Genomic DNA, 12,558 nt, shown 5'->3' with positions numbered 1-12,558 from the left:
AATAGCAAACTTAAGGCCTGACGTAAGTATTTACCTTAAAAGGATACAATATGAACAAAAGGAAAAATTGATCATGAAAAAAAGATTTGTCTATGAAAATGATTTTTTTTACATGAGGTATTCCTGTTGTCATGGGAGATATTTATGAGTAGATTCTAATTACCTTGTATTGTTAAAGTGAAAGTCACACTGTACTCTCAGTAAATTTGTGATTTGTTCTTTCCTAATTTCAGCAGTTTTTTATTATTATTATTATACTTTAAGTTCTAGGGTACATGTCCACAACGTGCAGGTTTGTTACATATGTATACATGTGCCATGTTGGTGTGCTGCACCCATTAACTCGTCTTTTACATTAGGTGTATCTCCTAATGCTATCTCTCCCCCCATCCCCTCCCCACAATAGGACCTGGTGTGTGTCTAACTGATCTCATTGTCCAATTCCCACCTATGAGTGAGAACATGTGCTATTTGGTTTTCTGTTCTTGTGATCGTTTGCTGAGAATGATGGTTTCCAGCTGCATCCATGTCCCTACAAAGGACACGAACTCATCCTTTTTTATGGCTGCATAGTATTCCATGGTGTATATGTGCCACATTTTCTTTTTTTTTTTTTTTTTTGAGACGGAGTCTCGCTCTGTTGCCCAGGCTGGAGTACAGTGGCCGGATCTCAGCTCACTGCAAGCTCCGCCTCCCGGGTTCACGCCATTCTCCTGCCTCAGCCTTCTGAGTAGCTGAGACTACAGAGGCCCGCCATCTCGCCCAGCTAGTTTTTTGTATTTTTAGTAGAGACGGGGTTTCACCGTGTTAGCCAGGATGGTCTCGATCTCCTGACCTGGTGATCCGCCTGTCTCGGCCTCCCAAAGTGCTGGGATTACAGGCTTGAGCCACCGCGCCCGGCATGCCACATTTTCTTAATCCAGTCTGTCTCTGATGGACATTTGGGTTGATTCCAAGTCTTTGCTATTGTGAATAGTGCTGCAGTAAACATACATGTGCATGTGTCTTTATAGCAGCATGACTTATAATCCTTTGGGTATATCCCCAGTAATCGGATGGCTGGGTCAAACGGTATTTCTAGTTCTAGATCCTTGAGGAGTCGCCACAGTGTTTTCCACAATGGTTGAACTAGTTTACAGTCCCACTAACAGTGTAAAAGTGTTCCTATTTCTCCACATCCTCTCCAGCACCTGTTGTTTCCTGATTTTTTAATGATTGCCATTCTATCTGGTGTGAGATAGTATCTCGTTGTGGTTTTGATTTGCATTTCTCTGATGGCAAGTGATGATGAGCATTTTTTCATGTGTCTGTTGGCTGTATGAATGTCTTCTTTTGAGAAGTGTCTGTTCATATCCTTCGCCCACTTTTTGATGGGGTTTCAACAGTTTTTAAACAGTATTGAGGAAAGGTTACTTGCAAACAAAAATTGTTTTTGTATGTGTTCCATTTGAATTCTGTGGTGGCTAAATGAGACCACTACAGAATTGCAATGAGTGGTTAAAATGACAAAGTTCACAGAAAAAGGAGTATAAACATTATAAATATTATAAGGAACATTCAGAATCACAATAATCAGAGAATTCAGGTTGAAGCAGAAATTAGAGGGTTTTTTTTTTTGGCTATCAGATAGGTAAGGATTAATTAAATTCATAGTTGCTAATTGTAATGGGATATGGAAAAATAGGTGCTGTTACATACAATTAGAAGTGTAGATTTGATCAACATATTCTAGGGCAGTTTTAGAGGAATGGCAACATTTTAGCATGTTAGTTTGCATTCAGCAATTCAGATTATGGGAAGCTGTGTTTAAGAAATCTGCTTAATTGTTCACAGTAACATATATAGACAGGTGTTTATTTTAGTGGTATTTGCAAGGGAGAAAGGCTAGAAATAGTTGGGCTATGCCCTGGTGTCAGAAAATGTTTTAAAATAAAAACTAATACATATTAACACTTCACAAGAAAAAAAAAATCCACAAAGAGCAGACATTATGTATCTGTGTTGATGTAATGTTCATAATATTTCTAACTTCCAAAATGTATTGAGGATACTTTAATAAACAGTTTTGTTGTGAACTCATTAATTTGAATAATAATTAATTCCAAACATACCCAAATGTAAGTTCAATGTACAACAACAACAAAAAACAAAAGTAACATTTAATTTACTGTTCTGATTGTTAGTCCACTTATTTCTATGGGTAATCAAATTGAACGTCATATATATGTTTATTCGAAGAGTAAAAATCATCTTATGTTTAAATCAGTGACATATTTCTTCTAAATTAAAAAATTTTTTTCTGCCAATTTTTTAAAGCCTTGCCTGATGCTACCCTGTCTGTGAGGTTTTTGTTAATTATTCATCTTTAAGTTATCGCTCTCTTTTGAACTGGTAACATTTTTTTCTGTATTTTTATCTCATCATTTTTCATATTAATAGTAATAATACTTTTAATGCTCTAAATCATACATTATCCACTTCTTTATTTGCTTTACATATATTATCAGATTTCTCATATTAGCCCATAATAAGGTAGACATTACTATCCTTTTTTTACATTGAAGAAACTGAAATTTTCAGAGATTAAGTAACCTGCTCAAGGCCACACAGGTGAGATTAAAGTTTAGGTTTCAAATTCAGGTATGTTTGCTACAAAACCTTGTCACTGTGTTAGACTGCCTCTTAAGTGAATCAGGTAAATGAAATAAGTGCTTTGTGTGTTTAAAAGAAATTTTGTTATAAAGGAAAGGAAATAATCAATGAATTAATGAAATGTTCAAATTACAGACTTTAAAGTAAATACAGATTTAGTTTTATACTTGTCATTAGGTAATTCAGTGTTAGTAATTAATACCATTAGATATAATGTGATAATCAGCTAGTGAAAAAGAAAAAAATTAAAGTTCACGGTTATTTGCTACATATATATATATAAATTTTAAGTTAGAATTATACCATTTGTTATATTATTTATACCATGTACAAATGAATGAAAATTTCACTTTTTTTCTTTCTAGAATTCTGGAGGCGGAAATGGAGTTGATCTTTCAGTGCTAAATGAGGCTCGTAATATGGTTTCAGATCTTCTGATTGATCCAAGCCTTCCACCTCAAGTCATTTCCTCTCTACGGAGTATCAGTAGCTTAATGGGTGCTTTCTCAGGTTCCTGTAGGCCAAAGATTAATCCTCTCACACCATTTCCTGGATTTTACCCCTGCTCTGAAATAGAGGACCCAGCTGAGAAAGGGGATAGAAAACTTAACAAGGTCAAAATACAGTAATCATCCAACCCTATTTATCAAATTTAACGATATTTTCAAATTAACTGCTCCTTTAAATTCTATATAAAATACAATTTTCCTTTCAAGGACCGGACATAATATTGAGCTGCTTGGGATGTTAGAGGCAATTATAAGCTCAAATAATTATAGTTGAGTATTCAGTTTTTATTTTAAGTACATTGCTGTGATTAGTACTTATAATTTGAATGGTAACAACTATGTATTATTATTCTTGTTAAGAAGTAGAGAACAACAAGCAAATTTTGTTCCAGGGTGGTACAACAAACTAGTAGCCAGATCATTTTATTGCTCTATTTTATTCTTTAGAATCCAGGAATTGTTCTTGTTGAGCCAAGAAGAAATGGTCATTATAATATCCATTTTATGAATTACATAGCATTATTTTAAAATGATTTTTATATTTTTTGAACCCTGTTTTCCCCCCTTCTATACCTACTGGAGATTACGGTAGCCCAGTAGGCATTGATTTTTTTTTTTTTTTTTTTGAGGCGGAGTCTTGCTCTGTCGCCCAGGCTGGAGTGCAGTGGCGCGATCTCGGCTCACTGCAAGCTCCGCCTCCCGGGTTCACGCCATTCTCCTGCCTCAGCCTCCCGAGTAGCTGGAACTACAGGCGCCCGCCACCTCGCCCGGCTAGTTTTTTTTTTTTTTGTATTTTTAGTAGAGACGGGGTTTCACCATGGTCTCGATCTCCTGACCTTGTGATCCGCCCACCTCGGCCTCCCAAAGCATTGATTTTTATATCATTAGAATAGATGATTAATTTCTCTTTAAAATGTAAATATTTCAAAATAGGATTTTCTTTAGAAAATAATAAATACTGTTCTAAATTGGTATGCATTATCCTTATTCAGAGTGCTTTTACTTGTTTTATTTGACTATTAGTATCTTTACCAATAGCTAAAATCATAAAACTTTAAAACTAGAAACATTTTAGAAATTATTTTACTCAACCACTTTATTCCAGATAAGGAAACTAACCAAGAGAAGATGAAATTTATTTCAGTTAATTTTGTCAATTGTAATAATGCTTATAGAACTTAGAAATCGATAAATATAGTTTTTGTAGGAATTTTGATTATCAGTTGATTTTGTCAGTTGTCAGCATTAGGGTTTAGAAATGTGGAAAAATTAAGCAAACCCAATTAGAGGAAAAGAATTTCAAAAGTACTGGTCACAGTCCGGATCATAGTTATGTGATACTTTTATTTTTTTAAAGTTTATACAGTAGCACCTACATTAGTCAAAACCCAATTAATTAGTACTTAGTTATATGACTTCTTTTTCAGCAGTCTACCTTATAAGAAAGAGATTAATCACAGGCATTCAGAGGGCATAGCAATAAACCATAAATAAAATAACTATGTATTCTTGAGTTAGTTTTCACTCTACCCCTCCTTTGCATTTTCTATTGATATTTGATACTCAGGATAGTAATTTTTAAAAATAGTAATTCTTAAAATTTTAAATCAGAAATCATATTGATATCAGTATTTAGTGTGTAGAAAAGTGTGCTGGTACATTTTAGGAGCATTTTAAACATAATATTAATTAAACAGGATGCCTAAATGCCTCATTTCCTGAGCATTGTAGTTAATCAAGGTTATTTTGGGTTCTGGAATCTACTGATAGAGTAAGTCATATAAGAACCAGGAAATAACCCTTATTCCTTTTCTTTGTGTTCCTTAAACTCCTTATTAGAATTCTATATCAAATTTGTCTCTCCTTTTGGAAAAGCATATAAAAAACCTGATGTTACTTCAGAAAAGGGCAATGGCATTTATTAAAAAAACAATAGGCAAAAGGGAAAAGGAACAGATAACTTAATATAACTCTCTTACACACGTTAAAAACAAAGAAAGATCGTGTGAACCTAAATTACAGTCAACAAGGATATTAGCATAAAGGACTTTTTCACTGCAGGTCTAATTAGCTATTAACCTTTACAAAATCAGTGTCCTTGGGAAAACTGAAATATAAGACAGATATTTATCTCTGAGATTGCTGCAGTGTCTGCTGATAGAGGAAATTCATAAAAAGCAGAAACTATTATGTAAATCTCAGTAAAACATTTATAATGGTCAAAAATGGAGAACATTTGGGTTAGTTGAGGATATTTTTTAAAATTAGGGCAAAATATTAATGCTAAAGGTGTTCTGTATTTAACTCAGTCATTTATTCAAACTCAGAATCCTGCAGTTTCTCCTGATTAACCACTAAGTAAATTCCATAGCACTGTACTGAAAATATAAAAAAATTAGAATATAGGGCTGATCATCCCTGATCCTAAGATTGTCCTCTGAAGTTGATTTTCAGGATAAAACTTTCATATCCACTTTTTAAATTGCCAATTGATTGTTTCTCATGAAACAAGTAGTAAAATGTATAAAAGGAAAAGAATCTAGTTTAAATTATAGAGCTCAGACATATTTTTTAGTAGGAGGAAGAGGAATAGAATAACAGAATGTAAAATTTGGAGTAAATTGACAGATTTTCTGAATAAAATGTTTCTTTTTTCTCTGTACATGTTAAAAATATACTTTGTATTGATACTTGCATGTGCCATCACTGATATTACATATATAGCATATTAAAGAGTGACATTTTAAACCATTGTTAAATTATTCAACAGGGACTAAATAGGAATAGTTCGCCAACTCCACAGCTGAGGAGGAGCTCAGGAACTTCAGGATTGCTACCTGTTGAACAGTCTTCAAGATGGGAATGTAATAATGGCAAAAGGCCTCACCAAGAATTTGGCATTTCAAGGTAAAATCGGCAGAGCCTTTTAAGAAACTTGAATCAAATGCATCTACTTTGTTTCTGTCGATAATGTTTCAGTTAGTTCTGTAAGCAGAAAGGAATGGTTGAAGTGTTTTAGGTATAGGACAACATGTGTAGTAATAATATGGTAAAATAGAGAAAATGATTATTAAAAAGAAGCTAATGTGTCTTGTCCTAAAACTTTGATAGGCTGGGTACAAAATGTGCTGGATCCCTGAGAACATGAGATAGTTTAGGGAAATTGGGATCAACTCAGGACTGGGTGCTGGGGAAGTTTTTAAATCGACAGAAGTGGCCATTACAGGGTTAGCCACCAATCCAATGAATAGTATCCAGAGGTAGGTCTGCAGAGTTGCGGACTTCTGAAAAGAGGAGCACGTTTCCAAGGGTCATCACAGTTGTTAGATTGAAGGTAAACAGACTTTCAAATCCTGTTGCTGCTGGAGACTGAGACAACTAATATATTCTATATTCTGTTGAGGATTTACTTGGAACTGAACAATGCTAATCTTATAAATGAAAGTCATCAGTAACTTTAAGTAAATGAGGCTGGGAAAATGCAGGAGCTGAAATCTCCTGAATGTAAATATATACATTTACCCTGATAACAAAGGATTTAATAATACAGTACTTTGTCTTTTGAAAACCAGGAAAGATACTGATCCTTGCTTGAGTTTATCATAATTTTCTTTACTCAGCTTTCTAATTATGTTAATATAAGATCGGAATTGGCACAAATTCTGCGTTAACCACTTTCTGTTGTTATTGAGTGTGTTTTATACTTTTGAGCTGTCATCGTTTCACATTTGAAACAGTAGATGGCAGGATTGGACCATAGATATTTGTTAAAATTTATGTTAATATTTGCATCTGAAAGAATAAGATGATTATAATTTTCTAGATTCTTAGGTGGTTTATTGATTTGAATCTTGTATAATATATTCAAGCATCTGAACTCCTTTTTTGTAAAAGAAAAATTGAATGGAGCGATGTCTAAAACAGGAATGCATTGAAGTATGAAGAGTACTGTACAGGAAAATGAGCACCGGTCCAAAATTTGCCATGACCTGAACATTATAGTCTTTTTTTTTTTTTTGTGGTAAAGGAAGCAGGATATAGGGAAGTGAATGATGTCAGGAACAGAAAATGTGACAGTATTTCTTAACTATGGGTAGCATTATCTTGAGAATATAGTTGGGTTTTAAAAGGAATGATAAAAATGTTTTATATTTTAACCTTTCATACTGATGTAACAGCAATGCATTTGCAGTTAAAGAAACATTTGATACATTGAATTAAGGTCATTTTTATCCTGCTGCCTCAGATAATTGATTAAAACAGAAGCATAGTCCAGAGAAAACTAATCTTTAACTCTGAAAAGTGTTTATTATATAAAGCTAAATAGGTAGGTAGGTTCTGTATAATGACTTAACTCTCATTAAAACAAAATTTATGCCTCATAAAATATTTAGAAATTTGGAGAATAAATTAATTGGTGGTATTATATACATCTGTTTTAAAGAGACCAGGGTAGACGTATCTTTTCTGGTTTGCAGAAGCTGGAGCCTCTTGGTAATAAATGTATATGTGTACTTTGCACATAGGTGGGTTATGATGGGAATATATGAAACATTTATAACAACTATTCCTTTTCAGATTAAAATCTCTAGATCAGTGCTGTCTAATAGAAATTTTTGTAATGATGGAAATAGTTTATATCTGCACTGTTTAATATGGTACTCCCTAGCTACATGTGGCTGTTAATCATTTGAAATGTATCTAGTATGACTGAGGAACTGAATTTTAAATGTGATTTAATTCTTATTAATTTCATTGAGATATAAAGAGCCATATGTAACTGTTTTGTAGATACATGCAACATCCATATTAGTGCAGCTGTAGATCTTTAATGTGTAGTGATGTTTTGTTCAGGAATCTTTAGACTTTAGTGGCACAAAACTAATAGATTTATGACTCTGAAATCATCTTGAATTTATATCAGAGTACTACAGAATCGAGATCTCATATCCTTGATTTTGAGTCTTGAGCTTTGGATTCTGATCACAGTTTGCCTGACTGATTTCAACATGATTCCAGTGTTGAACCTCTCATTTCCTAAGCCTGTACCTGAAACCAGATTTCTCATCACTCCAGCTGCTTTTTCGTCTGTTACTATTGTTCTGCCCTTATTTCCTGGCACAATGCTGCCATCCTCTAGTGGAGTGGTTGCTTACAAAATTGATTTACTTAGAGACTTGGTGTTATCTTTGCATCCTGTCACCTTATTCTACAGATGACAGTTGTCAGATATCTGTCTGCATTATCTTTTACTCTCTATTCCTTCTTCTCCTTTATCACTGTGCCTATACTATTTTATGCTTTCATTGCTGTTTACTTGGGCTATTGAATTAACCTCTTAATTCCAGTTTCCAGTATCCTTCTTGACTTTATTAATCTTCTACCTTACACTACAAATCTTCCTTAAATAAAACTGTAATTGCAGTTGTCCCTGGGTATCCTTGGGGGATTGGTTCCAGGCCCCTCCCCTTCCCATGGGTACAAAAATCCATGGATGCTTGAGTTCTTTATATAAAATGGTGTAGTATTTGCATATACTCTCTACACATCCTTTCATATACTTTAAATCACCTCCAGATTACTTATAATACCTAATGCAATATAAATGCTGTGTAAAGAGTCGTTATACTCTATTTTTTATTCATTTTTTTATTACTGTTGTTTTTCCTTGAATATTTTTGATTTGGGGGTGGTTAAATCTGTGGATATAGAAACCTCACATACAGAGAGCTGACTGTATATAGTTTTTCTAGTCATTGCATTTTTGGACTCTTTACCAGTCCTATAGAATAACGCCGAAATTCCTAGTGTAGAATGTGAAACCCAATTATTACCTCATGACAGAGCTGCAACCCTTACTTGGAAAAAGTAAATGAACTAACACAGATGAGCAGTCTTTCAAATAATGAGATAGAAAAATGATATGGAAAGCTTTCTAGGTAAAAACAATAGGCATATAACTTGTTTAAGACTCTTCCTTGATGTTTTCTGATAATTTTGTTCTTAGTTTAACTCCATTTGAAAATTAAGCTAAATTATGTTTCAAAATAATTAAAATGCGAACAATGAAATATATATATAAGGTATTTGGATAAAATACTATTGCCAGGCAATGAGTTATTAGATTTGATTACACAGCAGTGGTGAAGATAAATGGTGACTCACGGGTTTAAAAGCAAGTCCCTTTAGTGTAGGAGTAGGAGGGTAGTGTAGGAGTATCAATTATAGTTGATAGCCCACAGGGTAATTGAACACAACTTGCCTGTTTTTTTCCCCAGGGAAAACCTGTTCAAAAGGAGTGACCTGTGAGCCCTGAATATATATGCTGTTTGACCTCAGAGAAGACTGGGTCCCATCACTCAGTTCAAAAATAGCAGTTCAGTCTTCTTTTAACTCTAAGTATAGGTTGAGCATCCCAAATCCAAAATGCCCCAAAATTCAAAATTGCTTGAGTACAAACATGACTCTGCAAATGGAAAATCCCACTCCTGACCACATGAGACGGGTCACAGTTAAAATACAGTCAAAACTTTGTTTCATGCACAAAATTATTTAAAATATTACATAAAATTACCTTCAGGCTATGTGTATATGATGGTAAAGTGAATATTGTGTTCTATCCCCAAGATATCACATTGTGCATAGGCAAATATTCCAAAACCTGAAATCTGAAACACTTCTGGTCCCAAGACTTTCAGATAAGGGATATTCAACTTGCACTAAAACTAGAACTCAGAGATGGGTAATTCAATCATCAGCAAGTCCGGAAAACAACCTTTCTTGGAACTTTCTGACCAGAGAAGTCTCATCCCAGATCTGAAACTTAAACAGAAGGCAAGATTAAGGGTCATAGTGCCGTTCCATATGGTCATTCCATAACTGTGCCTTATAATTTATCAGAGATTTACACCAAGGTTATATTAGCAAACTTGACCCTATTTGAACCCCAGCAATTCAAGAGGGCTAATTGTGTCATCCTACTCAGCTTCTTAAGAGAATAACTTTGTAAATTTAGACATCAATTACCAAGTTTATACAACTGCATTGAAACTGAGTTGGTACAGACCTTATTAAGGTAATTTGTATTGACTCTCTAGAAGTCAGCTCTTAAAATATAGCTTAGCTCAGGGACCATAACTTTTGATGTCTCTTATTTGTTTGCTTTTGACAACTCATTCCCAAGTGAGTAGAAAAAGAAAAACAAACTCAATTTCTTCCACCATACTCTGACAGCACATTTCTGATACCAGATGTGTGGGGATTCCTCCCCAGCAGCAAGCAAGCAAGCAAGCAGTTCTATAGTAGACATAATCTAGGTGTCCTATAATTCAATTATTTCTTTTTCTTTCTTTCTTTCTTTTTTTTTTGAGACAGAGTCTCACTGTGTTGCCCAGGTTGGAGTGCAGTGGCAAGATCTCGGCTCACTGCTACGTCTGCCTCCCAGGTTCAAACAATTCTCCTTCCTCAACCTCCTGAGTAGCTGGCACTACAGGCACATGCCACCACGCCCAGCTAATTTTTGTATTTTTAGTAGAGATGGGGTTTCACCATGTTGGCCAGGCTGGTCTCGAACTCCTGACCTCACATGATCCGCCTGCCTTGGCCTGCCAAAGTGCTGGGATTACACGCATGAGCCACCGTGCCCAGCCTAATTCCATTATTTCTGACACCATCTACCCGGAGATAGCGTCAGATCATACTGGTTAAGGACTCAGTCCCACAAGACTAATCCCCACTTCTGATGCCAATAGCAAGCCTCAGGTTATTTTGCCTGTGCTTCTGACCAACCTGCTATAAATCAGGGTTCCCTCAGCCCCCTCCCTGGATTCAAGTAATTTGCTGGAGCAACTCACAGAACTCAGGGAAGCATGTTTACTGGTTTATTACAAAGAATATTTTAAAGGATACAAATCAACAGCCAGATGAGGAGATACAAAGGACAGGTCTGGAAGGGACCTGAGTACAGGAGCTTCTGCCCCTGTGGAGTTGGGTTATGCCACCCTCCTGGCTTGTGGACATGTTCTTGTTCACTTTCCTGGAAGCCCCCACGTGTTTGGCTGTTCACAAGCTCCTCAGACCCAGTCCTTTCTGGATATTTATAGGAGCTTCATTTTATAGGCATGATTGATTAAATCATTGGCCATTGGTGAGCAATTTAAGCTTTTTAAAATTTAATTTAGTCCCTGTCCTCTCCCTGGAGGTTGGGGAGTGGAGCTGAAAACCCCCATCCTTTAATCCTGTCTTGATATTTCAAGTGACTAGCCTCCATCCTGAAACTGCCTAGGAGCTGCGGGCCATCAGTCAACTCATTAGCATACAAAAAGACACTTTGGAGATCCTCAGGATTTTAGGAGTTGTATGCTAGGAAACAGGCACTGGACTAAAACCAAATATGTATTTCACAGTATCACACCAAGTCTGACTTTAATCACCCCCTACCAACTGTTAGTAATCATTGGAACTACTACTCTGCTTGTCTTCTGCTTTCTTCGTATTGATTTATGTAATTTTATTGAGGTGTGTATTTATCTGTTGCTAGGCCAGGACATAATGGGAAGATTTGGCAACTAATCTGATAACCTATCATTTGACCTGTAACTCTTAATTCTAAATAGCTAAATGAATGTATGATATACAGAAATTATTGAAAGACCCTGGATCAAGATAGAAGACACTGGAGCAGTGCTATGGTGCCATTCTGAAAGGAGAAATCTCTCTTTGTCTTGACTATTAATCAGGGAATCAGGGAGTGGACTTTGGTAGAATACACAGATTTTTCTCTCTTTTTTGAGTTTTCCTTCTTTTTTATTTTAAACTAGAAGCTTTTAGAGTATTTGTATGCTGTGAATGATATGGACAAGAACATGTTTATGAGATTTAATTTTGTTTGCATGACTAAGTGTTTGAAAGCTCAATTCATTATCTTATTATTACTGTTATTATTATACTTTAACTTCTGGGGTACATGTACAGAATGTGTAGTTTGGTTACATAGGTATACACGTGCCATGGTGATTTGCTGCACCCATCAACCCGTCACCTACTTTAGATATTTCTCCTAATACTGTCCCTCCCCTAGGTACCCACCCCTGGACCGGCCCCAGTGTGTGATATTTCCCTCCCTGTGTCCATATGTTCTCATTGTTCAACTCCCACTTACGAGTGAGAACATGCGCTGTTTGGTTTCCTGTTCTTGCGATAGTTTGCTGAGAATGATGGTTTCCAGCTTCATCCATGTCCCTGCAAAGGACATGAACTCATCCTTTTTTATAGCTGCATAGTATTCCATGGTGTATATGTGCCACATTTTCTTTATCCAGTCTATCATTGATGGACATTTGGGTGGGTTCCAAGTCATTCCTATTGTGAATAGTGCCACAATAAACATACACGTGCA

The 12,558-nt window shown here is 35.5% G+C and overlaps 1 protein-coding gene across 3 annotated transcripts in view; it reads left to right on the top strand.

Annotated features, from left to right (window-relative positions):
• The window catches only part of PDE3B (phosphodiesterase 3B), a 220,582-nt gene that overhangs the window by 132,584 nt on the left and 75,440 nt on the right, over nucleotides 1–12,558 (top strand). For all 3 annotated transcript variants that reach the window (XM_033207671.1, XM_033207670.1, XM_033207669.1), the window contains exons 3-4: nucleotides 3,018–3,266; nucleotides 5,932–6,068. In XM_033207671.1, the coding sequence (XP_033063562.1) occupies nucleotides 3,018–3,266; nucleotides 5,932–6,068 (386 nt within the window). The remainder of the gene's footprint in view (nucleotides 1–3,017; nucleotides 3,267–5,931; nucleotides 6,069–12,558) is intronic.

This window comes from Trachypithecus francoisi, unplaced genomic scaffold (genome assembly GCF_009764315.1).
Source record: "Trachypithecus francoisi isolate TF-2019V2 unplaced genomic scaffold, Tfra_2.0 Lachesis_group8, whole genome shotgun sequence".
Classification (NCBI taxonomy): domain Eukaryota; kingdom Metazoa; phylum Chordata; class Mammalia; order Primates; family Cercopithecidae; genus Trachypithecus; species Trachypithecus francoisi.
Note: the sequence above shows the minus strand (reverse complement) of the source record. Positions and strands in the feature narration are given on the sequence as shown.